At 41.2% G+C, this 27,849-nt stretch overlaps 1 protein-coding gene across 2 annotated transcripts in view; it reads left to right on the top strand.

Moving 5' to 3' along the window:
* ctif (CBP80/20-dependent translation initiation factor) overlaps positions 1 to 27,849 on the top strand; it is a 60,519-nt gene that overhangs the window by 8,786 nt on the left and 23,884 nt on the right. For both annotated transcript variants that reach the window (XM_049603678.1, XM_049603679.1), the window contains exons 2-8: positions 2,472 to 2,706; positions 2,936 to 3,007; positions 5,940 to 6,062; positions 7,046 to 7,119; positions 9,147 to 9,251; positions 9,401 to 9,479; positions 24,556 to 24,632. In XM_049603678.1, the coding sequence (XP_049459635.1) occupies positions 2,530 to 2,706; positions 2,936 to 3,007; positions 5,940 to 6,062; positions 7,046 to 7,119; positions 9,147 to 9,251; positions 9,401 to 9,479; positions 24,556 to 24,632 (707 nt within the window). In that variant the 5' untranslated portion in view covers positions 2,472 to 2,529. The remainder of the gene's footprint in view (positions 1 to 2,471; positions 2,707 to 2,935; positions 3,008 to 5,939; positions 6,063 to 7,045; positions 7,120 to 9,146; positions 9,252 to 9,400; positions 9,480 to 24,555; positions 24,633 to 27,849) is intronic.

Genomic DNA, 27,849 nt, shown 5'->3' with positions numbered 1-27,849 from the left:
GTCAGGTCTATGATAGATACACACAATCAGTGTTTGCTTTGGATATTGATGATAATGTTATTCAGGGTGACTGTAATGCATGAACAGGCCTTGTGATTTGTTGCTCCTGCTGCAGGGTGAGCAAATTAAGTATTATGAAAGTATCACACAGATGCTAAAATTAATAGAAATCACAGACACCAAGACAAAAAGACAGAGAGCGAGATGAGTTATATTAACGGACGGATCAATAGCTGTTGGCAGCAGCTTGCCCACAGGCAGTAATTCTATACTACATGTCAAGGACAAGTGTAGGACATGTGACTGTGCTGCAACCGTTACCAGTATGCATAAAACCCTTGCAAACACCCAGACTACTACTGTATACTTCTCTATTTGTTCAAGTGGATTTTAATTGATGGAGCTCTGCTACAGTTGAAATTATTAACTGAGATGAAAAATCAAGGCTCCTACAACCTTACTTATGTAAGCGGGGGTGTACAAAATATTAAAAACACAATTCAATAATACTCTACTGTTAACTGCAGCCTCAGAAACTTCAGAGAGTCAAATAAATAAATGAATAAAGTGGAAAGAGCAGGCAATTCAATGTAATAATCAGGCTGGAAGAACTGGAGAGAAGCATGACCTGAATGACTGGGTGAGAGCTGGGACACATATTGGTGTTGCGACATAAATGGTCTGATTTTGGGGCAGCACATGATCACGCAGGAACAGGACACAAAAACTGGGCCAGTAGTTCAATTTGAAATTTGAAGTGTCAAATCAAATCACCATGAACACTGAGATGAGTCTTTATAAAAACAGTAGGAATAACTAATGAGTTTATTTTTTTAAAGAGGACAAATCCTTTCACACGAAGATGAAGTTAGTGCAAATCTAAGTGCATGCAAGCATGTGTATGTGTGTGCGCCCATACATGTACAGCATGTGCAAATGCATACACAATAGCCCATGCGGGTTATGCATCACATGTGCTGTTTGTTGTTGTAATTTCCTGAGGTTAAAAAAATGTCAAGGCAGCTGATGGCAGCACTTATGAATCTGTAACCTGCTAGCGACAAATCACCATGGTAATCAAAGCTCTGGTATCAGTAGGTGGATGGATTATACTATTGACATGTATGGATTATATGACTGATTTCACTGTAGGTCAGATTAGGACATGTTTACTCTGCTACATAGCGTGCAGAGATTAACGATGTTCATAAAGTTAAGCGGGAGGGTAGTGATGAGAAGGGAGAACCGCTGTCCTTGTGCAAGAGACAGGTTCAGGTTCAGGTCTCTTGCTCAACAGGGGTGCTGTCCTGTAGCTGACCCTGAGATCTGATCTTCCAAAGGGACATTCATCTCCTGTTAGTACTTGGCAAGTAAGTCAGTGGGTGTAAATATGGTTTTTAGTGTTGTTGGTGCCCAAAAGGAATTAAAAGATGAAGATTTTAATTTGTCGTGTTGAAATAGTTGGTGTGATCTCAGTATATTTTTCACTTTGACATGTTGTTGTGTGATAATTAAATAGACTATGGACATTTAGGATGTAGCACTCCTCATTATCATGGACTTGGATAGCCCTGCAGCTATAAACCACAACAGAGGCTTTAAACTTTGTGTGACTGACTTGCTGGCTGCAAATGCACAGGGCTCCCCAGCGAGTCCCCAGGGCTCAGCAGATACCATTCTGCGTGCTCCAGGGCCATAAATCCTCTTTGCATGGCTGGTGATCAAGCCATGATGTAAAGGAGCTTAGTAGCAATAGACAGCCAGGCAGGAAGCTGCTTCCCCGTTGGCCACTGGTCAGGTGATCAAACACAAACACTGACAGGAGAGAGATAGAGAGAGACAGCAGGGAAGAGGTGTAAAAACAAAGAGGGAAATGGACATGGAGAGTTGTATGAATGGTGACACCAGAGGAGGTTAGCTGTAGGGGGAGTCTTGCTGTTGGACACTTTGGAAGCAAGCAGTGCATGCAGTGTATGTGGATGTTTGTTGGCAGCAGTGAGGTTATGTGCCTTCCTTGAGTGTTTGTGAAGGGACCAAGGTGAGAGAAATGCCTGTTATTATTGCTGATAGTTTGGGCTTCAGCTAACAATCATTGCCATTATCGAATCGATTGACTGCTTGCTACCTAGAAAATTGTGGAAAAAAATATTCCTGTCATAATTTCCCACAGATAAAAAAGACAAAAGAATAAAATCATATTTCAGAAACTGGTTTGGTATTTTTGCTTGAAAAATGATTAAAAAGATGACCTAATTATCAAAATAGATGCAGATAAAGTTTTGTCAATCAAGAAATTGAGTACTTGACAACCCGTTTCAGCTGTACTGGTGCTGTTCTCAACAGGTTGTTGACAATGATGTCATTGTTTTGATACTGGAGGTCTTACTGTAGACACCAGCTAGACTTCCAGTCATAGGAGATAAATGCTTTTATTTCATTCTAATCCTCTCTGTCTCTTCTTCCCTGCACAGGTCACTTTCCTCCTTCCCTCCCCCTCCTCCCCTTCCACCCGTCACCTCACCGGTTGTCATGGAGAACTCTTCGGTGGCATCCGCGTCGTCTGAGGCTGGGAGCACACGCTCACAGGAGATAGAGGAGCTGGAGCGCTTCATCGACAGCTATGTGCTGGAGTACCAGGTGCAGGGGCTTCTGGGAGACAAGGCAGATGGAGACTTGGACTTGGACAATGGTGGCAAGGTGCCACAGGTCAGAGCCTTATTATTTCAACGGATGACATGCTCTCAGTTGTCCCATATCTGTTAGCAGCAGTGGTTATTTTTAGTGGTGTCTCTGGTTTGTATCTTCCAAAACACACCGGCGGGTCCTGCCTGCATCAAAACACCATACTTACTGTATTTGTTACTTTTACCTTTACATTTGCTTTTGGAAATGATCAGAAATGATAGCACCTTCTCCCCCCATTTTTCTCCTCCAGTGGACAGATGACTGTAACAACAAGAGAGATGGCAGCTGGACGTCTTCACGGGGGAGAGGCTCAACCAAGCCAGTAAGTGTGTGTGTTAGTGTGTGGAGTTTACCTTAAAGGTATACTATGCAGGAACACTACATTCAAACTTGCCCCCTCCTCCCCACACTGCAGTATGAGCACTGCAAGCTACTGTTGTAGCAAAGTTTCATTTGTGGTAATGGAAAAGCTGATACTTTAGCAAGCAAAGGAAGCTAACTACCAGCACCTACTTGTTTTGCCTCGCTATATTTGTGTTCCTTCAGGGCTGTGTCTGTAATTTTCATAGCTTCCTCTTGGATGCGTACTACCCACAGTCTGGCATGTGGTCACTACCTTTTCAGAAAGTCCCAACCTCACATGGGTACTGTCACTGGCCAGGGGTTACACACCACCGTCCAGATTTTATCTTAGTCATTAGTTCAAGGTCCAACAGTTTCAACTAATCAGCGTCATACTTGAGATTGACCATGTCCTCAAGCTAGTTTGCTGTCTCTGTTAAGTAGCTGTTTGTTAGTCCCTCACTCTACAGCAGAAAACAGCACTTCAAAACAAAAGCTCTGTGCCATAAATTCATTGTACTTCAAAATAAAGTGTGTTTTTTACAAACTTAACACATTCACAAGTCCCTTGCAGTCCATTCAGAATGGATGCACAACACACTTTTGGACCACGACCCACCAGTTGGGAACAGCTGGTCTAGAACACAGCAAAAGACGAAGAAACAAAATAAATACAGGCAGAGGGGCAGGTTTTCTGCTGATAAATGCACCGCCACACACTTTTGGTGGGTCACATGAGATGACTGAGGGGGATAACTTTTGTACAGGTATAGACATTGCTTTTTAGGAAAATCCTGCATAGTATACCTTTAATGAATTAACTAAATAACCATTCACAGTCTAGTTATGCATTGCCTGGATACAGTGATTCAAAAGAGATGGGGGTTGGTAAATCGTATCATACCATTCATCGTAAGGACCATAATGAATGAAAGATGGAACCTATTAGACTCCATCTTAAAAAAAGAAATCTGGAGTCAAATAAAGTCTGTATGGTCTTTACTATAAATCAGTGTTTGTATAATAACAGAGTGTTTCTCATGTATGTTTCTCAACCGGTCATAACTGTTACAAACATTACATCTCCTCTCCTTAGCCTGTCCTTTACTTTCTGAAGATTTAAGAAGGCTCCATTTTAAAAGTCTTACAGTGCACAGAATGGCACTTAAACTTCCAGGGTTATTTAAAATACTGCAAATAACAACATAATGTCATAATGGTGTGAGAGTATAGATCATAAATAACAGTGCTTGTTTTATCAAGTTATGTTAAGTCAGCAACAACCTAGATAAACTGGACATAAGAAGACCACAAAAAAACCCAAAACTAATGTGGTAATAGCTACAGTACTTACCTCAATTTGAGCAATATTATGTGATGCAGCACATTTCAGATAATGTCATATTTCCATCTAATTTATTCATCTGACCCATAAACCCATGGTGCTAGTCTGAAAAAGCTATGAGAGTAGGCTTGGTTTTACCCCATAAACAGGAGCAAAAAATACGTAAACACTATTTCAGAATATTAGAGGCAAGGAAATCGTGTTTACCCCGCATTACAACAGTGGTTTTACTGCCACTTCCATGTTGTTGTTGTTGTCTACTTCTGTGCTCATTTGGACCTCCTGGTCACTGGTGCATCACATTAATTAAAGTATAGGTTTGCTCTGCTCTCAGTTCTTTGTGTTTGGGTTAGTCTTTCCCTCGCTGTCAGCTGCTCAGCTGTATGATTAGAAGAGACTGTAACACCAGCCTTAAGCAGTCCACAGCTCGTCTGCTTTCTTGTGGTTGCTATAGACGAAGTATGCTTTTAATGACTAACATGGGATACTGTGAGGCTAGAGCCAGTAATTAAATAATCCTAAATGAATTATCAGTCAGTTAGTCTGCTAAATATCTGTGTGTGTGTGTGTGTGTGTGTGTGTGTGTGTGTGTGTGTGTGTGTGTGCTGCTCTGCTCTGTTCTGACTCTACAGAGTATTATCACTCCCCAGAGATTGATTGGTATGATTCACCAGGAAGTGAGTGGTGAGGCAGCATGGTTGAGAGGTTCAGAGAGCGCAGAGAGATCTAAAATATGAGGGAGGTAAAGACAGAGACTAGAATTGAAATGTCATTGTGTATACCAATGCATCAAATTCATTTTCAGTGCAACAAAATTAGGGAGTTTGTTTTTAACATGCTGTTTCAGAAAGTATCACATTATACAAGGCTTGGTAATAAAGCTGAAATTTTTCGCGACCCTTGGGGCCTGTTTTCCCACGCAGCGTTTAATGAAGCAATTAACAACAATCAGAAATAATTCGGCAAAGAGAGAAGCAAACATCTGGTGATAGAAATGGGAGCTGTTATCTCATCTTCAACAACCAAAGTGCTGCACTGTCCTCTGTTCTCTCGATTGTTTTCCCAATCAATAAAACACAATAGCAAGAGATATGGCAATCTTGCCTCCAATAACAAAAAGGCAGACCAGTCAGTTCATTTAATTATATTTATAAGGAAAACACACGTTAGATATCAGTTCTGTAAATGTGCCAGGGTCAGCCAGCTGCCTACTTTTCATTGGAGTTTGGTCTAATTTTGAGAGAGGGGTTTGTCTCTCTCGTGATCTTATTCTGTGCTCTGTGTGTCCGCGTTAGCAGGCATATGAAAATGTATAAGTATAATCTGTAGTTCAAGCAACAGCCTTAGAGCCAGCAACTTGCACTGAGATGAACAGGGAGATCTGGGCACTGGTAAGATGGAGGGAAGTTTACCACAGTTCATTTGCACATACTACCCAGATTTTTAATGATACAAAGCTTGTTGAAAATCAGCAAAGTATCCCTTTAATTGTGAGAGAAAATGAATCACATTTTGGATTTATCAGAATACTCAGTCCTTTTCTTTTCATTCATTTACAACTCTGTAGGATGAGTGGGAACACAGCAGTAACGGCAGTACAGGGTCCAGGCCCAGTTCAGGGTCTAGACCAGGATCTGGCTCACGCTCCGGCAGCAGAGGCAGAAACAACCAGTTCACAGGCCCTGCGAAGGTACAGATACACCTGTGTGTGTGTGTGTGTGTGTGTGTGTGTGTTTGTCTGCTGTATATGTCTGTTACCGCCACCACCACATTATCTCATTTTTCCTAACATGATCACCTCTGAAACTAATGAAGGGGAACAGCTTGAGACTTTGAATGAATGTTATGTTTGCTACATCTGTCACGTGTCCTGCCATACTCATTGTATTGTTCCCTCTGGAATCTCAAGCACCTAAACATGTCACTAGAAATCAAACCTTCACCATCATTAAATGTTAATTGGCACCAATTTTGCAAATGAAGATCAGTTTATCTGTTATAAGGAAAATTACTCAGCCCCTAAAAAATGTTGTCTCATGGCTTCTGTGGCTCTGAAGAGCTTTTGTTAAGTCTGAAAAATAACACCCCTGATTATATGATAGTGAGGAGTCTTTTTAGGATTGGGCCTTTTAGCCTCAATTTTTTTGCCTGACAAAACCAGTTTAAAGTCTGTGGGCATTTACCTGGCAAACACGGTCTAATGACAGATGCTATTGAGTTGCATTATGGGAAGTGTAGGATCCAGAGTTTTTAGAGCTTTGCTCATGCTATGGACTAAGAGTCAGAATATCTCAGTCTCTGCTGCTTCTATTTTAACCACCCTCTTTTAAATCTGTCTCTCACAAGTTCCCCAACTTTATGAAAGTGCAGCACCAAGTTGGTGGGATACCTCTTTAATCAACAGAATAAATACACTGAAGAAAACTGTAGTTACATATATATACTCACACTGCTCATTATCACAGTTGATAAGTTTGGAAAAAACTATGAATTTCTTTCCAAAAAAAAACCCAAAAACATTAAAAACGAATCTGCTTTTTAGGAAGAGTAGTTCCAGTGGTGCATCTGTTTGTAAATCTTAAATACAGGCTAAGTAAGCCCGGTATGTGATGGTTTGGTAAGAGGTGTTTGTAATCATACTGAAAATATTTTCCTTGTGTGCTGTCGGGACAGAATGGGAACAGAGACGGCTCCTTTGACATCCTGGGGACAGACATATGGGCTGCCAACACGATGGACTCACACGGGTAAGTGCCTCGCTGATTCACAGACCTAATATGTTGTACAGTTTACTTGGTCTGAATTCCTGCCATAGTTTCTGGAGGGTCATATGACAAAGATTTAGACACACGCTGTCTTTGCTGTTTAAGAGTCCCTTTTTCCTTTCAGTTGCTTTTCTTACGTCTTCTCAGCCTGACGTTGCTTGGAGTATCGACAGGGCTATTTGTTTATTTGGGGTCCACTGTTTCCTCTATCTTGAAATTGTTTTCTCCTGGTTAGCCTAAGACAGTATTCAGAAAGCTTAGTGAGCTTTTATTCTTGTACATTTATATTTAACCTATTGGCTGGAGGCTTGACTTCCTCCTCTGAACACATTATGCGTCAATACTTGAAATCTCATACAAGCGAGGTCGGTCTATAAATCTTTTTCAGCCTCTGTGCGACTAAATGATTTTTTCAAACAAGAGCTGGACCTGAAAGTTAGAGGAGAAAAAGAAAAGGAAGTGAGTGACACATAAATCAGTTTCACTGGAGGGGAGGACTGGTTGCCATGGTAACAGCTGCATGGCAGCTTCAGCTACCTAAGTTCCGGCCACGTTGGCACATCTGAGCAGACAGCGAAGGAGCAAAGGATGATGCAAGCAACTCTCCCTCCGTGCAAAGACAAAGACAAAGTGCAGTTGGGATTAAATATTGAATAAAAACTGATTTAATTGAGAGTCATTTCTGCCTTTCCAGTTGAAGCTGTGTGAAAGCAGCGGCCTTACAGTTAAAGTTTTGCTGAAGCTTATAGTCTCAAACTAGTAATGGCTGTAAATGTATTTTAACTCAGCTGGTAGGTCAGCAGTTCATAGGTAGGGTTGGTTTGGCTGCAAATTGCTCTCTGTGTGTATGTACAGTATGGGCAAAATAATATTTTTGAGAATAATTTATATGTATAATAATAATGTTGAACTCTTGAGTTGTGTTTGTCAAAACTCTTGTGCCCCTCTATGTACTTTTTGGGGAACATTTTGTATGCATTTGTTTAGTACAATTTATTACAGTGAATAAAGTGAGTGTCTCATCAGCCACCGCCACCTAGTGGTGACTCAAGTCTCTCGTAGCATCATGTGGTCATTGATAAATCCCTTTATAATGTAGCTCCCCCACACCTCACCACCTCACAGTCTCTTCTACTGACTGACTGTTAAGCATTACACTTAACTTTTGTTCCTCCAAGTGTATTCCTGGTAATATAAAACCATCCTCAAACACATCATCTGAACTAAGGCACATTAGATCCAGCATCACATTTAATGCAAATATGTAAAACTGGAGAACAACCTGGCTCTGACGAACCATTAACAGAAAGAAACAGACCTGGGAAGCTGCAGCAGCTGCTCTGAGCTGCAGCTGTCTCATTCTGCTGCAAAGAGTGGCCAAACTAATAGTTAGGGATAGTTTAACTTTTACAGAGAAATTGCGACTGGAGAATACACGCAGCCAATCAGTAAACAGAGTCCTGTGACTCCTGTGACATGTTGACTTGTGTTACAAAAAATGTCTCCCACCCTGAAACGCATGAACACACCTCCCAGCTGCAGAAAAGAGTAATTATTGCTGTGAGCTGCACATTGTCGCTGCTTGGTGTCTGTTTGGCTGTAGATAACTCTCTTGCAGTGCTCAGCCACTTTGTAACCTATTGCAATGAAGCCAGGTTAATGGAAATAAATGATATCAGTGTTGAATTTATGATTATGAAAATTAAAGGCCCTGAAAACCTATTTTGTCAGTCAGCCTCTTCCTATGAATGATAAGATCTTACATGAACACAGTTATCTGCCAAAACTCTTTTGGTTATAGCACAAGTGCCCACACAGCAGATTAGCTGGGTTTTTGACTCTTTGTAAGTTACATCTAACAATGTCTTTTCCCACTCATTTTAAATGTGATTGTTGCATTTAATGTTATAGAAAATCATTTGAATTTGAAACCAAGCTTGTAGAGGTCTTTCACTTATTATAACATTGTTTTAACATTCTTAACACATCTCTTTGTCTCTGGGTTGTAGAGGTGCAGGTTGGGACGTGCAGCCAGAGAAGCTGGACTTCAGCCATTTCCACAGGAAACACTTCAGAGGAACACCAAAGCACCTGCCACATATTGACAGAGAGGGGTAAGATCTCGGATGAGCCTGTGCTGCTCTGCTCTGTATTATCTCAGCTATGTCTTTAGCATTCTCCCCCATCACTAATTAAATCTGTGTGTGTCTGCCTAACATCCCTGATGGTTACAGTCCATTAAATGTGGCTTCCTCTCTTTTAGGATGAACAAAAATAAGTTTGAGGAAGATGACGGCATAGACATGAACGACATAGAGAGGTTCCTACCCCATCTACGCTCTGTAAGTCACTGGCCTTCATCTTTAATTTAAACTAAATTCATGTATCTAGATTGTTGTTGTCTTGCTATACATATCTCTCTGCTACACAAGCAATATTATGTAGTTCTGAAAAACAGTTCTTCTGCACTGATGTGATACTGAACAGCACAGTCTCATCAAGATAACAACCTCACTATCCATTAGCTGTTATCTGGTGACCCCTGTTGGTGCAAAAGAAAGATAACAGGCATATTGACCAGAGAAATGGTGGTGTTGTCAGTTCTAAAATCACCACAATATGAAACATCATTGCAAAAAAGAAAACAAGTCATGTAGGGTAATTTTTTTGTACTGTTTTTATTCCTGTTAAAGAACAATTAAGGCATGTACTATTTGTCTGGATTTACATTTATGTTACGAAGGAGACAGGTTGGTCATAAATGATCCTTTGATGACACCTGCTGGTGAGATGCTGAATTAACATGAAAACTGCATCAAAATGTTACCCTGACCCCTGGTGGCTAAATATGTGTACAACCTCTACATGTAAGCCAATAATGTTCAGAGAAAACTGATGTAGGTTGTTTCTGAGGCAGTGGCTGTTTGAAACCTTTTCAACAGCTTTGTGGCTCAACTTAAAGGGTAGGTGCACATTTCCCAAGTCCATCCATCATCAAAATAATATTTAAATGTTCATATCTACACTGAAAGATAAGACAAAACTGAGAAATACTTGAGAAATGATCTACTTTATTTGGCTAACTCAGACTTTAAGAGACTTGCTGAAGGATTGAATTTGTAGAATGCTTCCCCAGAAGAGATATATGCCCCCTCTTTACATATATTTTATAGTTTACAGCTTCATAACAACAACAGTTTCCTTATTTCATTGTAAGGTTTATCTTGGTAGTTCCCAACTGGTTTAGTCACAGGGTCCAGATTTTTCCACAGGTCCACAAAGTTCATTATAATCAGCATCATACTACAGTACACTCTACAGCAGAAAACAGCACTTCAAAATAAGAGCTCTGTGCTGGAAATTCACTGAACCTAAAAAAAGTGTGTTTTTCACAAAGTTGATATGTTAACAAGTCACTTGCGGTCCACTGAGAATGGACCCACGACCCACCAGTTGGGAACCACTGGTTTATCTGAACATGAAGTGTCTCATCTCAACAAATATGGAGCTTTATCCCTAGTTTTATTCAAGAGAGTGGTCTATCAGTTTGAGAGCATTATTTATTGATTTCACATTCAAAAACCCTGCCCTCTCACTCAAAAAGCCTCTGCTTGCGCTTGGATCTGGACGCTCTAAAACTAAAGCAAGCGTGCCCGCAAGGAGGCAGGGATCATTTCATTGGTCAACAGTAAATCTGGCATTCTATTGGTTGGGGGATTTTGACAGGGTTGTTACACAAAAAAAATCCAAGCACAGGGCAGAAATCTGAGAGCAGAAATTCCGCGAGCGCACAGAAACAGTTTGAGCTCAAGGAGAAAAGCCGAAGCTTGAGCAGGAAATCTGTGCTAGCAACATGGTATCTGAGTGCGAGCACACAGTTTGAGCTGAAACAGAGTAGATCCAAGAGCAAGCAGAGGCTATTTGAGTGCGAGGGCAGGGTTTTTGAACGTGAAATCAATAAATAATGCTCTCAAACTGATAGACCACTCTCTTGAATAAAGATAGGGATAAAGCGCCATAAACAAAGTGAAAAAAGAATGTTGAGTTGATATTGCAGTTGTGTATTGCAGGGTATTAACCATTGTGTTTTCCAAGGCGATTTGTGATTCAGTGGGGTGGCAGGGTTCACTCTCGGTCACCGATGTCATCCTCCTCTCTTCCTTCCCTGCTCTCTGAGCCAAAATGTCTTCCATCGTTCATAGTGTTTGAGCTACAGTGTCTTCCTCTTTCCTTCCCCTCTTGGCTTCTGTAGCCGAGCTGCATTTTCAACTCTCACAGTCTTTCAGCCAAGATGGGCCTAGTTGTGCTACCAAGATGGCCTCCTCATTGTATAGCTCCCAAGCCAAGATTGCCGTTTCCGCTCATTCATTTAGCGCCAAAAGAAAGATGGGGTCAACTGTGTTTGTCTGGTGTGATGGGATCGGATATGTGTGGGCACTGGGACACAGCAAGGTCAGAGACACAGAGCTGTGGAGTGATTGCCACATTTTCTCTCCCTCACATTCCTAAGCTGTTTCTAACTTGAGCCATCCTCACACAGCTACTCTCTGTCTGCGCAGGGTATCATGCCCTGGCATCTTTCAACTTTATCCCAAAGCTCTGCCAGGCAGAGTCATGCAGCGGTGATGCCAGGCCACTGATGCCCAGTTTTTTCTCCTTCTAATGAGGCCATCCACTGACAATACCGTGCTTGGTCTGGGATACCCCCCAAGATAACTGTGAGGGCACTTAAGTTTCCATTTTCCACTTCCAGGGCCAGTAGTTTAGAGAGACCACACTGTAACGTAAAACACTGAAACCACAATCATTGTAAACTTGAGCTGAACTGAATTGGAGTGGTTTGCAATCAAGAGTATGGACAAGTTATTTTCTGCGTTATGTCAAATGTCTAAGGAACAAATTTATGAAACATTTTTATTTAATGTGCACTCTGTCATACAGGAAAATATTAGCACTGAACTGGGACCCTGTATGGTAAATGACTCAGATCGGGGCAAAAGTCACATGCACATCACACTTCACACCAACATAGAATATGCCATGGAATTTCTGATATATCTGGGCGGTGGCTGTGTGTGACAGAGTTTGAGTTGTAAAATGTTTTTCGTACAGTATGCTGCTTTTTATTGATGTTGATTGTGCTGGCTCTGCTGCCACTTTCACTTTTGTTACACAAACACATCCGTCGTCTTTACTGTAACCAAAACAGTCTTATGTGCCAGGGGGTTTTTATTTGTAGCTATTAAAAGACAAGACTGGCTGTCATGTCTCACTTGTTAGCTTGTAGCAGGAGTGGAACAGAAGTAATTTACTCAAGTGCTGTGCTTCAGTACAGATTTGAGGCACTTGTACATCATTTACTCATTTTTATATCCATTTTATACTGCTTTTTACTTTTACTCTGCCACATTTCAGAGGGAAATATTGTACTTTTTACTCCACTACACATATCAGATGGTAGTTACTTTACAGATTAAGATTTCACACAACAAAACATTTGATAAACTCTTAAAATACATCACATTGTAAACCCTTTGTACCTTTTAAAGTCGTTAGTAGTTCCACTTAAGAGAAATTTACCATCTTAATTAAATGAATAAAATTAACTTAAGTAAGATGTTTGAGGCCTAAAGAGGTAAAATGATCCAATATTTCACAAAAACATTAGCAGTTTAAAAAGATTAGAGGAAAGAATATATGTTTGTGTATCATAATTTTGTTCTTCTTCTTCCCTACCAATTTAATCGCCTCAAGACCCCTCAGGTTTATCTTGCAATCATGGACTAAATGATCTAACTATACATAATGACGCTAAACTAGCTCCATCTCGACAGACTACCTCAGTAATCTGAGTTCTTCTTCCTCAACGGGCTCGTGGTAAAAGCTTTACTTGTGCATTGTGCATCTTCCTGTTTACTGTTTTGTGTTGTTTTTTTAAACTAGTTTATCATGAAAAATTCTCACCCAAGCGAAAACAACAACAACACGTCTCTTTTCCCCAGTCACCACCTCCAGCTACTGTACCGCCAGGCTACATCATCCAAAGTCCCCGTCTACGTTCCACACTTCCTGCCAACATTCACCTCCCCTTTCCAGGAGCCAGAATAGACTTACAAATAGCCCTGGGATGTGGAAAACATCTCGTTTGTGTGCGTGGGGGTGTGTGAGCGGCTCTGTGAGAAAGGGCTTCCTCCTTTTGCCCTCGGAGTCTGCTTCACCTCCACTGGCCTCTCTGGAATGTCAACCTGCGCATACAATACATGCACGTCCAGCGTCAGGTTATAATGACAGAATCATTCAGGGGTCAGAGGGCAAGTATTTCACTGTGGATACATGTCAGGGATCACATAGAGTCTTATTAACACCAAACATGAACATTAAGAGTGCACAATTTATTTAATGTAAATAATAATAAGGTTTTTTTGTTCACCACTGTGTACAAAGAACTTAACAAAATTAAACATTAAAACACAAATACAGTACTAAAATAAAATGTGAATTAAATAAATTTTTTAAAAAAATGCTGAAAACCAATAAAATAAACATGATAAAACATCTAACCTGAACATAAAATATTATGGGATCAAGGATAAAGAAAATTTTAAGTTATTTAAAAATTTTAAGTTTTAAGAATTGTAAGTGCTGCTAAGATGATTAATTTGCAAATCTCTCACTTAACCGAATAATTGTCAAGCGATTAAACATCATAAAAGGGTGAAAAATTTCTACAGCCCAAGGTGACATAATCAAATGGTCTTGTCTGACCAACAGAACTAAACCTGAATATATTTATTTGCAGTGATATTCTGAAAAGCAGAAATTTCTCAGCTTGGAGAAGCAGTAACCAGAGAAACTAAAGTCTCAAAAGTACAACACTAAACTGGCAAATTTAAATAATGTTTTCCCCTGGAGATGGGAGATAGTTTAAACCCCCATGCTTCACCTCTCCTTCCATCATGACACATACTGTACAGCAGCATGGACACCCGATCTCACTCACATGCTGTTTGGCATCATCAACATGATCATGTCAACATGATCCTCGGTGTTGTGACAGCCGCAGCTCGTGTGTGTGTGTGTGTGTGTGTGTGTGTGTGTGTGTGTGTGTGTGTATATGTGGGTGTTCTCACCACTAACTGTACCTGAAATCATGTCAGCAAATGTCTGCTTACCCCACACATCCACAGTGTGGTGTGTAAGTATGTGTTAAAGGTGATGCACACACATCCCCCTGGACCCATTATGATAGAAATACATTCATTTTGCATTTGATCAGAATCCTCTCACCTGTGGGAGGTTTCTCATCGGAAAAAGAGTGGGTACTTCTGTTTTTGTAAAACTGCTATGACTGTTGTGACCTGATGGTCTTTCCCAAGAGGTAATTTATTGACTGCAAAGATCATGTCGGCTCAGTGTTACCAGGCTCTAGCCTTAGTTTGGTTATAGCTGGAAAAGCCATAGTATTAATAGCAAATGGTGTTTTAAAGGAATAGTTTGAGATTTTGGGAAGTGCACTTATTCTCTTGCCAGGATTTAGATGAAAATATTGATACCACTCTCACATCTGTCCTCTGAATATTGAACTTCAGCCACAAGCTGGTTAGCTTAGCTTAGCATAAAGATTGAAAAGCAGAGGGAAACAGCTAGCCTAGCTCTGTCCACGGGTAAATATGTATGAAACCAACAAGAAATAACGTGCTAATTAATGATCTTAAAGGGCCAGTGTGTGGGATTTAGGTGCATATATTAGCATAAATGGAGTATAATATCATAAGTATGTTTTCTTTAGTGGATAGTCAACTGAAAGTCTGCCATGCACCACCATGTTTTCTACTGTAGCCCAGAGCAGACAAACCAAACACTGGCTTACATAGAACCATTCACTTTTTTCCTGTTTTCCCTCATCCACTGTAGTTAGCGGCCCCTCAGTGACTATACCATTGAAGACACTGATTTGTTATGTGAAACTGCTTTATTTTCTTTCTTTTTTTTTTTTTTTTGTACTGGTTTAAATCACCCGGTCTGTTTGTTTTGGAGCAGAGGAGACCTTTGTGGATAATTTGGCTCCAGATAAAAACGTCCTGAACATTGAACACAGGAGTTCACCTTTGGCACATGGGAGAAGTTTAACCTGGTTGCAATCTGCAGTCCTCGCCTCTAGATGCCACTTAAACCTATAAATCCTACACACTGCTCCTTTAAAATTTTTAGGCTTGGGATAGAGTCAGGCTAGTTGTTTCCAGTCTTTATGCTAAGCTAAGATAGCTGTAGCCTGGTTGCAGCTTCATATTTACAGTACAGACGTCTGAAGTCTCAGCACAAAAACAAAAAAATGTAATTCCCAAGATGTCAAACTGTTCCTTCAAAACACAGCAATAGTAAACCAGTTTTCTCAGTGATGTAATTTGTAGCAGGATATAATTATATACTTTACATACATGATTTCATTTTATTGTATTTCAAAATGATTCACATGTTTTGCTCCCTTGCCGCCAGTGACAAAATACAACATAACTTTAAGAATGGAGGGCACCGGAGGAGGAAGAGAAGGTTGGGGTTAGACCAAGCAGAGGGAGAAAGCGGCTAGTCATTTAGGAGACATCCGGTCTCTGGTCTGTGAACAAAGCCGTCCAGCAGGGGAACAAAGCAGGAGTCTGGAGCTGAGATATCACAGACTGGTTGGCCCCTCCGTCTGGAAGTGTACGTGCCGCAGAGCAGGACTCCAGTTGAGAAGGGACATTGGGGGGGCGGGTTGGGCTTTTTGGGCGGTCTGTCTGTCAGCTGTCAGTTGGTCTGAGACCTGCATGTCTCTCTGGGTATTAACTCTCACACATTTACTGTTCCCGTGTGTTTCTGCCCACCTCAAACACACTTGTCCGCACGTCTGCTCTATCATCTTTTACCTCGTCTCCCTTTGTGTCTTCCTATTTGCTGTTTCCTTTTTCCTATTCTCTTCTGACCACCATCATTACGCTCCGTCCCCACCACCTCCCTCCTTTCCTCATGTCGTCCTTCACTCCTCCCCTCCATCCTTCAAATGTTGGTGGGCAGCAGAACAATATCCAGGGGGTCATGGTGACCGGCAGCCCCCTCCCTGTGGTCTCTTCCTGCAATTGTTCCTGGTCCTACTGCTGCTTGGCTACCACACTCTATTAACTGCACACATACTGGCTTAATCACCACTGTACACTGTTGTGCTTTGGCCTCAATCATGGGAGAAACACTGGAGACTTGAGAATGTACATGAAAGCAGGATGCCTTGGGAAATTTGTAATTAATTCCACAGAGGTATTCAATAATAGTGCTTGATCTGTTAAATATATCACATCAGAATGACAGTAAATATATACACACAAACAAGATTAACCAAATTTATTCTATTACAAGTGCATAATAATGAAATGTGCATTGTAAAACAGTTGATGACGGGAAATAACAAGGCCAAAAAGGAGGATGACTTGATTTCATGCCCCTTTTTTTTCCTTCCCCCTCCTCTTTTTGAACTGATTTATATACTTGGCATTACTGCTGTGCTAAATCCCAGGAAACAGGGTAACCTCCAGCCTGTACCGTAATTAAATTCATCTTCTATCCCTAGTATGTGTTCATGATAGGTTAATTGCTGCCCCCAGTGTCAATTTATGGTGATAATATAGTAGTAAAATCAGCTTGTGTCACAGTACGGAGCAGCCAAAATGTCCTCACAAGAATAGGGGTCATTAAATAGTCTTCATAAATTTATTGCATACCCGCCCACAGGCGCACACACAAAGCATCAGGTTTGATCCTACGGAGAAGATGAGGTGACTGTCAATGAAAGGTAACACAGAGAGCACATGTGATTGAAGTTTTTTTTTGTTTTTTTGTTTTTTTGGGGTTTTTTTTATAAACAGAGCTGTAAACATGTGAAACCTGCTGCTGCAGCAGTGGTTGGCGTATGATTATATTTCTATAGGGTACTACAGGTTTTTCCCTCTTTTTCTCTGACACTTTGATCCCACAATGGCTCCATCTCCTCCTGCAGCTAGACCCCCGAGTTCTTTGATGTGCCTGTCTATCTGTCTGTGCTCTGCTGTGGCCCGGCCTCAGATCGCTTATTAAATGAGACACGGATGTCAGGACCTCACATCTTTTCCTCTTATCACCGATCACCCACCATACCTGACTGCGGCAGCTTTTAAATCTCTTCTTTTGGCACAGTTGGCAGGCATTAGCTGCAGAGTAAGTTACATGAAAGGCTTAAAGTAGGGATCATGAAACATGAAGCAAATCTTTTTACTACAGGGATTTTACAGAAAAACAATTCTAAATACTTAATGTTAGCTTGATTTCTGACATAAGTGAGCTAGTCACAACCAGTATCGCAGCAGTAGCACATCAGTGCCAATATCGAGTGGTGCACCACTGCCTGTCACTTAATTCTCATGGTAGAAATTCGCATTCTTTCATCTATTAATGTTAATTCTTGTGAATAAAAGGGAAAAAAATCACCCAACATATATATAAACAGATTGTAATACAGCCCCCTGTGGAGCCCAGGTATGCTAAAATGTCACTTTTAATGATTTTAAATTCAACAAAGTTCAGATTTGAATCATTACTGGGCACAAAATCAGAGTGTATCTACAAGATTAATCCAACATTAACACACTGAAAAGCAGACAATATATGGTGGAAGTTTTACTAAAGAATCTTTCTGAACCTGCACTCAAAATTACAGCAAAAATAAAAAGCACAATAATTTGCCTATTTAAGGAATGGAAAACATCATCACATGGTGCAGCAATTACAAAATGCCAACTGACTAACATATAAAGAGCAGAAAGGCTAAAGCTAGTTTTCATATGGACACAGAAAATAGAAATACAAATCAGAGGCTGCATAAATGCCATGTTATTCATTCAGGTTTGGTAACTGGCACCAATGTCCAAATGATTTCAGCCTATACATTCCTGCTCCTCTCTCTCAGAATTCTACGTGCCTGCTATCTTGAATTTACAGTCTCTCTTGTTTTCATACTTGCGCTGTCTCTCTCTCTCCCCCTCCTCTGCTCTCAACAACCTGTCCTGTAATGCCACCCTTGGGGCAGTTTTAAATTTATTGCTTTTGGCCAAGGGCCCTCGCAACATAAATAAGCGGAGAGAAACAATGGTCAGACTGAATGAGCATCATACCAGAATTGTTACACACTGGAAGGGGCAGGAAGACGTGCACTTCACTTTCTATGCTATTGCAGAGAAAGTTCTATAATCGTTATTCTCCATTTCTATTCTTCACGTTTCCATCCCCGTTAGCGTTTCTCATTTCCTTACTTTCCTTCCTTGTTACTTGTACCCCCTTTCACGCTAAAGCAGCGTCATTGTTATGAATGGATCCACAATGGTTTCTGACCCAGGTCAGCGACCTTTCTGGCCAAACCCTTGGAAAATAAAAATCCTTTTTAGGTACTACCGGGAGAAAGCTGTAAAAATTGCTTTAAAAGCTAAATCATGCATCATTTTCACAGAAGATATGTGCATGGAGGGCTACATGTCGACGTGGAGTGGTTGTAAAAAGGACACATCCTCTCTGTTAGCCTCCCAGGTAGCCTCTCCCAGTGACCTGTGATTTTTCCTGGAATGCTTTGCGGTGTGTCAACTTCCTCTCAAGGCAGACGTGCACACCCAACCACATAACACAATGCATACATAAAAAAACACACCCCAAATAGGCTTGTTAAATTTTTAACTTGACAGAAAACCACTTCATTTTCTGATGGTTGGGTGAGCAGTGGGCTGTTGACACTGTGTGACAACTGAGACTTGCTCTTGATGCTCGTGCTTTACAGTAATAGACACATAAATACATATCCAGACCTACACACTATTGCTGTACACCTTGTCTCATTCTTCTTGTCATTTTGAGATTGTCATTTTTAGTTGACAGGATATTCAAACACATCTGTTGTTGCAGTCCATGTCTTCAGCGTCTCTTTAAACTAAAATTGCCACCTTTTTTGGGTAGGCTTTGGTGTGCCATGTATAGCGGGTCATCTGGGCACGCTGAACTGCCAACTTTACCAAATGCTCCATGTTCGACTACACCATACAGCAGACTGTATGGGTTGTAACTGCTGCAATAGTTGGCCTTGCATTGATTACTTACTTGGACTTAGTTCCTTCCGTTCCTATAGAAACATTGGGTGACGAGTCCCTTCCACTTGCTCCGGTCCCTGGCGACCTTCCTTGCGCCATGCCAGGTGACACCCATCTCGCTTAGGTCTTCCTTAAAATCTGTCTCCACGTCTTCTTTGGCCTCCCTCTCTTCCTCTTCCTGCCAGTCCATTGCCACACTCGCTGGTCTCTCTCGGCAGTCGGAGTACGTGTCCAGCCATTCTTCTTCTCTTGTCATAGACCATGTCAGACAGTAGTGCCACCCCTGACTTTCTCATCACCTCATCGTTGGTGATGTAGTCTCACCATGAGATCCTCAAGATGGTTCTGAGGCATCGTCTGTGGAAGACATCCAGCATGTTGGTAATGCTGGCAGTCGTCATCCATGTCTCGCAGGCGTAGGTCGCTGTTGGAATGACCACTGACGTATAGAGGCGTTGCTTGATGGCCGTAGTGATAGCTTTGGACCACCGTATGTTGCGAAGCCGTTGGAACACTCCTGCAGCTTTGCCGCTTTGATTTGCTGTGTGTAAAACCATATACCCATTGTCTTCTAGACCTGGGTACAAAAATGATTGAATGCAGGTATTGTATGACTAGAGAAGCTCTGATACTACTTTGTAAAGGGTTATTTTGGTTGATAATGTAACGGTATCAAGTACCAATACCCAGCCCTACTCAAGGATATAATGACCTGGATGAAAACATTCAACATATTCAACTGTCATGACTCTGAAGTCGTCATCATTGCTCCTAAATCTCTCAATAAGCACATGCAAAGCTTTTCCTTCTGTGTGCACAGCTCCAGTCATTTTCCTCTTGCATTTTATCCTTCAAACTTTACATGAATCACATTGTCAAGACTGTCTTTTTTTCATCCAAAACATCCACATCCATCCCTTTCATCTACTCATTAATCTCTTCTGGTCCTTCTTTGAGATTCCTCCTGGATCTTGCTTGGCAATGGCCAATCAAATACGTGCAAACAGACAGTGATGGTAGATTACTTTGTAGTGTTAACGGGGTAATTCTAGTGTTTACCTTGTGCTTGAAAGATGGAGGATAAAATGATTGGGGCAGCTTTCAAGCTTTAGAAAATCTTGTCTGGCTGTTATCGGTGGATCTATTTCTTTAACTTGACCCCTGGATAACATTGTATATTTTCTGTAGCTGTAGCAACACATTCTTCTTGCGTTTTCTGAACGCAGCTCTATTTTCAGTCTAAATACCACTCAGGACAAATGGGGGTGAAAAGGCGCATTCTCCATAGATAGTCACATTAGCAAATGGAACATCTTCACCTTGTTTAAAAAAAAAAATCTCAAAATACACCTGCACTGGTCTCTCAATAATCTTTATAGTCTTTATTTTTACAAATATAAATAAATCCACGAACAAAATCTCTTTCTCTGTCTGCTTCTGTCTACAGTACTCTCAGTCCCTCTCCCACTTCCACAGCCAGCCCCCCCTCACTGTCCTTGTCACGTCCACAGGGCTCTCGCTGCCTGCCGCGAGGTGAGGGGTCTCCTGGCTGGGGACCAGGACAGCACACGCCTCTCTTTGATCTACCCCGCACTGGCTGCCACCTGCAGATAGTATATTCACACACATAACACATATACACAGCACTGTTTCTTTCAACCATAGAGACAACTCCACATCTCTCGCTTCCTCCTTCTCCGCTTCTGTCGGACGCATTATACACTGCGCACACGGCTGTGGGTCCGCAGCTTTTTCACTAATGCACTGCCAAACATGCTTTTATTTGTTTGCACATCGATGTGAACAATTCAATGAGCCATTTTTTGTACTTACAGCAAAATTCTGAAGTAATTATTTGAATATACTTCAAGTTGAATGGTTCTGGTAAAAACATGCAGTGTGCACCATTTCACCCTTTGTGTGTGTGTGTGTGTGTGTGTGTGTGTGTGTGTGTGTGTGTGTGTGCGCGCGCTCACTGTCATCTGGTTGCCATTTGAAGGCAGAATTACAGCTAATGATATCCTAGAGGAAAACTACAGTAGCTAAACATGCAACAGTTCCTCCGTTTCTTTCTTTTTCTCTCTCTCCACCTACTTTTCCTCTCTGTCAGACTGTCCTAGTGGCAAGTCGTTTAAGTCTGGAAAAAAAGCTGAATTTCACAGATATGAATACTTTTTGGGGTTTATACATACAGTCTCTGGTCAAAGTAAAGCTTTGTACCAATAGACAGTTCACATGAGTGTTTGTCTGCCTTTTTTTTAATATATTACTGTGCTACATGAATACAGTACCCCCTACCCCCCTTCCCTGTACACACACACACACACACACACACTTTCTGCCTCCCACATCTGGATTTAATCAGAATCCAACGATTCCCCAGCAGCCTCTGTGAGAGAGAAGTAGGTTAGAGCGGCCGTGTCAAATATCAAGCAAACTCATTAGAATATCTACAGTATTTGTTCCTGGAAGTCTGAGTGTAAAGTGTGTTTGTGCAAAAGAGAAAATCAGAGAAATCTATAGACAGAAAAATAGCAGTAGCATTTTTAGTTTGTGTTCATGCGAAAGTGTGCAACCATGCTGTGCAAGTATGGTGTATATGTACACATGAATGCTGTCCTTGTGGATTAGTAAAAGACTGCCGTAAGCGAGTACAGCACCACAGAACAGTTTACAACCATTTTCTATAACTCTGCTTCTCGTATTTTCTTCTTTCTCTTCCTTCCTATATTTAACTGTAAGCCTCAGTGCAAAAAAAAAAAAAAAAAAAAATCTGTCTTTCTTGTCTCGACTGTACAAAATCCACCACAACCTCTTGTTACTTCACCAGTGGAAACCAAAAATGCAAAATCCAAAAACATTGTCTGACTTAAAAATAAATAGGAAAGAGATTTGTTGGGGTATAAAAAGATTGGAATAATCGGAATATGTGCTGTGACTGCTTCTAGATCCCAAGAAAAGAGGATGAGACATATTTTTTTGGTGATAAATTATTTACTGGTCATGAGGCAACATGCACTGAGATTCTGGTTCTGTTTTTCTTATTATACTTTTATCAAGAAAACAGAAAAAGGAAGAAGGGAATTATACTTTACCAAGAGCAATAACAGTGCACAGAGCTCCACCTCCCTCTTTACAGACTTTGGTCACCTTCTTGCACAACGCACTGGGTTGAGAGTTTGGGGAAATTTGGGGCTTTTTGCTCTGCATCAGCCTGCAACTATTTGCTTCACAGCACACACACACGTATCCCTGTTCCTGACTGACACTGACGCTAACTGAAACAAACTCTAGCATCTACTACTTATGCAGGGTAGAGTATCTGTTTGTAACATGATGTCTTGGACTCCCAGTTAGACAGCACGCGCACACACACACACACAGACAGTCACACACATTTATGCACCATCTACCATTGCATACTGTATGTATACACAACAGAGCTGGTCTGAGGGCACCTGTAACCATGGTAACAGCTGCACATAGTGATGCTCAGCGAAGGGATAGTGTGCTGTTTGATTGACAGGGCTGATGTTTAATGGATGATGGAGGGTTTTATTTCCTTTTCTCGGGAAGTGAACTGTACAAGCAAGGGATACACTCCATGATAATGCCATGTATGTACCACAACCACATGCAAACAAAAGTGAAAAATATCTACAGCTGCCCCCTGAAAGTATAAGAGATTCGATTCCTCAGTTGGAGACCCCCAGTTGACTGAAATTCTTCAAGCTGTCTATATATATATATATATTGTGTGTGTGTGTGTGTGTGTGTGTGTGTGTGTGTGTGTGTTGCAGTGTGCAATGTACTTTTGTGGACTTTTCAGTCTCCTGATGTAGCTGCCGAGTGAGGGCTGCTTGCTCTCCGGCACAGGTACCTATGGACCCAGACCCAGGGGGAGTCTAAGTGAGATGGAGGCAGCTGCCTGAGAAAAACACTTTGTTTGGTCAGGCTTCAGCTTTTTTGGGCTTTTCCCCTTTAATGACAAGACAGTTTGAAGTCTGAAAGGAGGAGAGAGGGGGGATGACATGCAGCAGGGGGCCACGGGCTGGAATTGAACCTGTGGCCGCTGCGGCAAGGGCGTTGCCTTGTGCATGGGGCACCCGCTCTACCCACTGGGCTACTGGGTGCCCCGGAAATGGTGAATTTTCAACTCACCGCAACTTAATACGATACAGTCTTGGCTTTGTTCGATATCTAGTGTCGCCAAAAAATGTTGCACGTTTCTGAGCCATTGTTAGCATAGTTAGCATGCATTAGTTTGGAAGGCTAACTTGCCTTGTTTACTATATTATGTGAACATTCCTGTCACCCTGAGGGTCTCACAGAATCCTGTTCACATTCTGAAACTCTACATGGAAAAAAGGAACGAATACTCCAATCTTAGCATTGAACATCCGATTCCAGTGATATAATTCTGAGCCCTAAAATAATCTGTTATTTATTTACCTAAATAAATCATTTTGATCTCGCTCTCCTAGTATTGTAATCATTAACTTTAGTTCCTGTAGGTAAGAATTCCTGTCACTTGTGCTGCTTGGCAACATCTAGTTAAACAGGAAGCAGTACGTTTCCCAAGGCTGTGCCATGAGTTTTTAAATCCAGAGAAATGTTTAAAGAAATTTTGCTCATTTCTTGAGAGAGACACGCTGCATCCTGCCACATAGTATTATTAAAGATAACGTTTCACAGCCTTCCCTTACACACAGGCTGCCTCTCTGTCTTCCTACCTCTATCTGTCACAGACACACACACACACACACACACACACACACACACACGCATAAGTGCTCTATTAGATAATCGATTAATCGTTAAAGTCATTTCTCAGGCAGAAATGACCAAAGTAACATTTGCCGGTCGCAGATCCTCAATTGTTAGAATTTAATGCTTTTCTCTGTTTTATATAATTATAAATGGAATATCTTTGGTTTGTGGACAGTTGGTCAAACAAAAGACATTCGAGGATGTCACCTCTGGGGAATTATGATCAATCAATTTTTTATTTGTAACTATTTAAAATAATCAATTGCATTCCAAATTACTGTCGCTATCTTTGACCCTCCCACATTCTTACATGTGAAATTTTCATATGAGGTCAGGCATTGAACAGATTCCTAAAGAAAAAGGCTGAAATTTGTCTGTTCTATTAAATATGCAAGCACGTTATGCACTTTTTCATGTAAAATGGTGAAGAATTCTGTAGATACTTTCCACAAAATGATCTGTATTGCTGGTCTTGACAGCAGCTGTCTCTTTTTCTATGATTTGTCCCTAACAGGTCTTCCCACCCCTTCCTAATGAGGCTGAGATCGCACACACCAAAAAGCTCTTCCGACGCAGGAGGAATGACCGACGGTAATGACGCATGCAAGCTCGCACACACACACACACACACACACACACACACACACACACATACATGCCTACCTCAGTGAGAGGGAATGTTTTTTCTGTTGATGTCAGATGTCAGTGCACAGCCAGTCCTATAGCCTTAACAACTCTCCCCAGCCAAAGCAATGTCAAGACAGGAATGCAGGCTCCACACTTCACTGCAGACAGGAAAAAGAAAAGAGGAAAAAAAACACTGTGGAGACATTCAAGGTTTTTTCAGGTTTAATAGGTCACTCAAAAACATTTAAGACAGTTATTCAGTCACCTGTGTTTGCCTACAATACTCGAGCTTTCTTTGTTTTCCTTGTTATGGATTTACTCGTCACACTTTTCGACATATAACCTATAGTCCTGTCCCCAAACCCTTGACTCTGCCACTAGATTTTATACTGGCACATCTGCTCTAATTGTACACACTCTGAAATCTAATTTCACCCAAGTCTGACTTCATTGAAACCACGTCCTTAAGAGAGAAAAAAATATCTCTCTCGTTCTCTCGCTCCCTGCCCTGATGTCACTGGAAAACTGTTCTTCAGTTGCTAAGAGACAGGCAAAGAGAAAATATTTGGGTTGTATTTGTGGTTTGAAAAAAGAGGAAATTTTAGCTATACCAAATGGACAAAAGCACTTTCATCCTTGTTTTTAAGCACAGAGAGTAATTGGTTCTGTCCAGAGCTATTGTGTTTATGTGTGATGGGCGCAGCGCAGGCCTGGCAGAAAGAAAAGAACAAAAACATAAACTTGGACCAACAGCAGTTTGCTTAGGTTTGTTTTGTGAACGGGAAATATTAACAAGAGGCCATCCTGTTTTCTTGTACGTTCCCAAACACACTTTGTCAGTACTTTACAGTTTGTGTTTGAGGGCACGTTTTACATGTGTGTGTGTGTGTGTGTGTGTGTGTGTGTGTGTGTGTGCATGCTGAGATGTCATGACCTTTAGCAACGAGACTGAACCTGAACCTAAGAGAGTGGCCTGAAAGTCTGGAGCTGCTGTTTGTTTGTATCTTGTTATATGAACTGAAACTTTGACATAACACCAAACAGACAAACAGGGTGGTGGAAACATTGCTTCACTCGTGTCAGAGTTAGTGACTTGCACAAGATTAGCTACACATTGACCAAAGATTTGGACCACTCTGCTTTACAGAGGCACGGCTTGCATCAAAGCATACCACTCTGGCCGCCACAGACACCCCAGTCCAACCCTTTTTGTGTTATTGGGAACAACTGAAAAGGAAAAATGTGAAATATTACATAACAAGACGCTGCCTAGGATGCTCAAACTGTGCAGGAGAATACAGACACCTAAATATTGCAGAAGGTTTAGAAGTAATGGTAGAAGTTAAACCTGTGATTAAGGCTGACCAAATACTGAGAAATGTTGAGCTTGAAGGCTAATTCTTAAACTTGGAAATCGCTAACTCTTATCACAAGGTTGAGTAACATACAGAGTTTGCTCAGTGACTCTTTAGTGATGAACTGAAACTGTCAGACTTTTGAATGTGATGCATTGTACAGGTTAGTCGAATTTATTTGCACTGCAGAGATGGAGAAAACAGGATGAGGGTGGGGGAAGAAAAAATTCAAAGGAGAGATGAGGAAGAGGATATGAAGACTGGACAGACATGAGAAGGGGATCAGTATACTCTATACGCAGACGTTTATAAAGACTGGAAAGAGTAATGAAGCTTTGCCTGCTCTCACAATACAGATGTCAGCAGTCAGCAAAGAGATCTCTGCTTAACAGGATCTCTGCAGGAAAGACTGGCTGACCATTAAAACATACATAAATACACACAAAAACAACACTGACAGTACAAATACTCCAAGTAATTAAACACAATATACGCAATACAAGTAAAACACCTTTTAGGGGGGGAAAAAGGTTTAAATCAAGTCTGAGAATTGAGCATACCTCTGGATAAATTATGATGTTCTTTGTAGCCAGAGGCATCCTGCAGCTCCTACCAGAGTTTAGCTTTAGAGACATCAATCTGGGCTTTAAGACATGTTTTTTTCATATGTGTAATATAAAGGTTGTAAGATAGAATGCCATCATAGTTGGTATATACACATTTACAAGCACCAAGGCAAAATATAACTGGGATGTGACAGGCTCATCACAACAACCCAGGCGACCCTGGCCTAGTGCAGAGTTTAAAAGTCTTGGTATGAAAGAGTGGAAACAAGTTATTGTAGTAGAGTTATTCTGGTTGCCACAGAAAATGGCCTCCACATACTGTCCTTTGCAAAGCTTAGCATGTTTGCTTGTCAAATACATCAACTGCACGTGTTTGTCTGTAAAACATGCTAATCCTCTTATGTCGATATTGTCTGGAGTTCAGGTTCTGACAGAACACGCAGCACTAGCCTGTGGCGATAAATATTCATTGTAATGAGAAGCTGCACAGATAATAATGTCACATTTGTTATATTTTGTGTTGTATTGCATGTGATGTGTCAACACAGCTGGGAGAAGAAAAGAAGACAGTTCAAAGTAAACTGCTGATGAAATATGGAGATAAATATTGATCATTTGACTACATGTGCAAAGCGTGAGACTTGTTTTGAATCAAGCACCAGAGAGAGAGAGAGAGAGGCTGTGAGATTGAGTAAAGGAAAAGTGTAGGCTGGCTGCGGCAGGAAGGAAAAGAAAGGGGAGGTAGTGCATGTGTTTCTACTTTAGTATGCACGTCAAGCAGGGCTGAAATTAGTTGTGATTTACTGGAATGTGCTGCTTACCGCTCTCTGCTCCACAACAGAAAAGGGGCAAAGAAGAAGCTAATATGCTCCTTCTTCCTTCCTTTTTGCTCCTTTTAGATGAAGATCTGTTTGTTATTGAGGAGCTTTTACACATCTAGACTTTGTTCTGTCTGTCTTGCAAGTAAATTTGACTTACAGTTGCAGGAAGAGGATTTTTTTAACACCAAACACCACCGCCTACCTGCCTGGTTGAGCATCCAGTTTCCACACATTGTTGTTATAAAGTGATAAGCTGAACAAACAAGTACTCAAGTGTGAGCTGTTGTCAAGTATGTGTGTGTACATGCATTTATGCACTCAAGTAAAAGTGTGCAGTGCTTGTTTTTCAGCACTGACTATGACCTGCCTGCTTTTCTGCTGCTGGCCATGATGACTCAAAGTTATTGACTGCAATCTCCAATTTATGCACACGTATGCA

The sequence above is a fragment of the Epinephelus fuscoguttatus genome, linkage group LG18 (genome assembly GCF_011397635.1).
Source record: "Epinephelus fuscoguttatus linkage group LG18, E.fuscoguttatus.final_Chr_v1".
Lineage (NCBI taxonomy): Eukaryota > Metazoa > Chordata > Actinopteri > Perciformes > Serranidae > Epinephelus > Epinephelus fuscoguttatus.
This window is presented reverse-complemented; position numbering and strand designations above follow the sequence as displayed.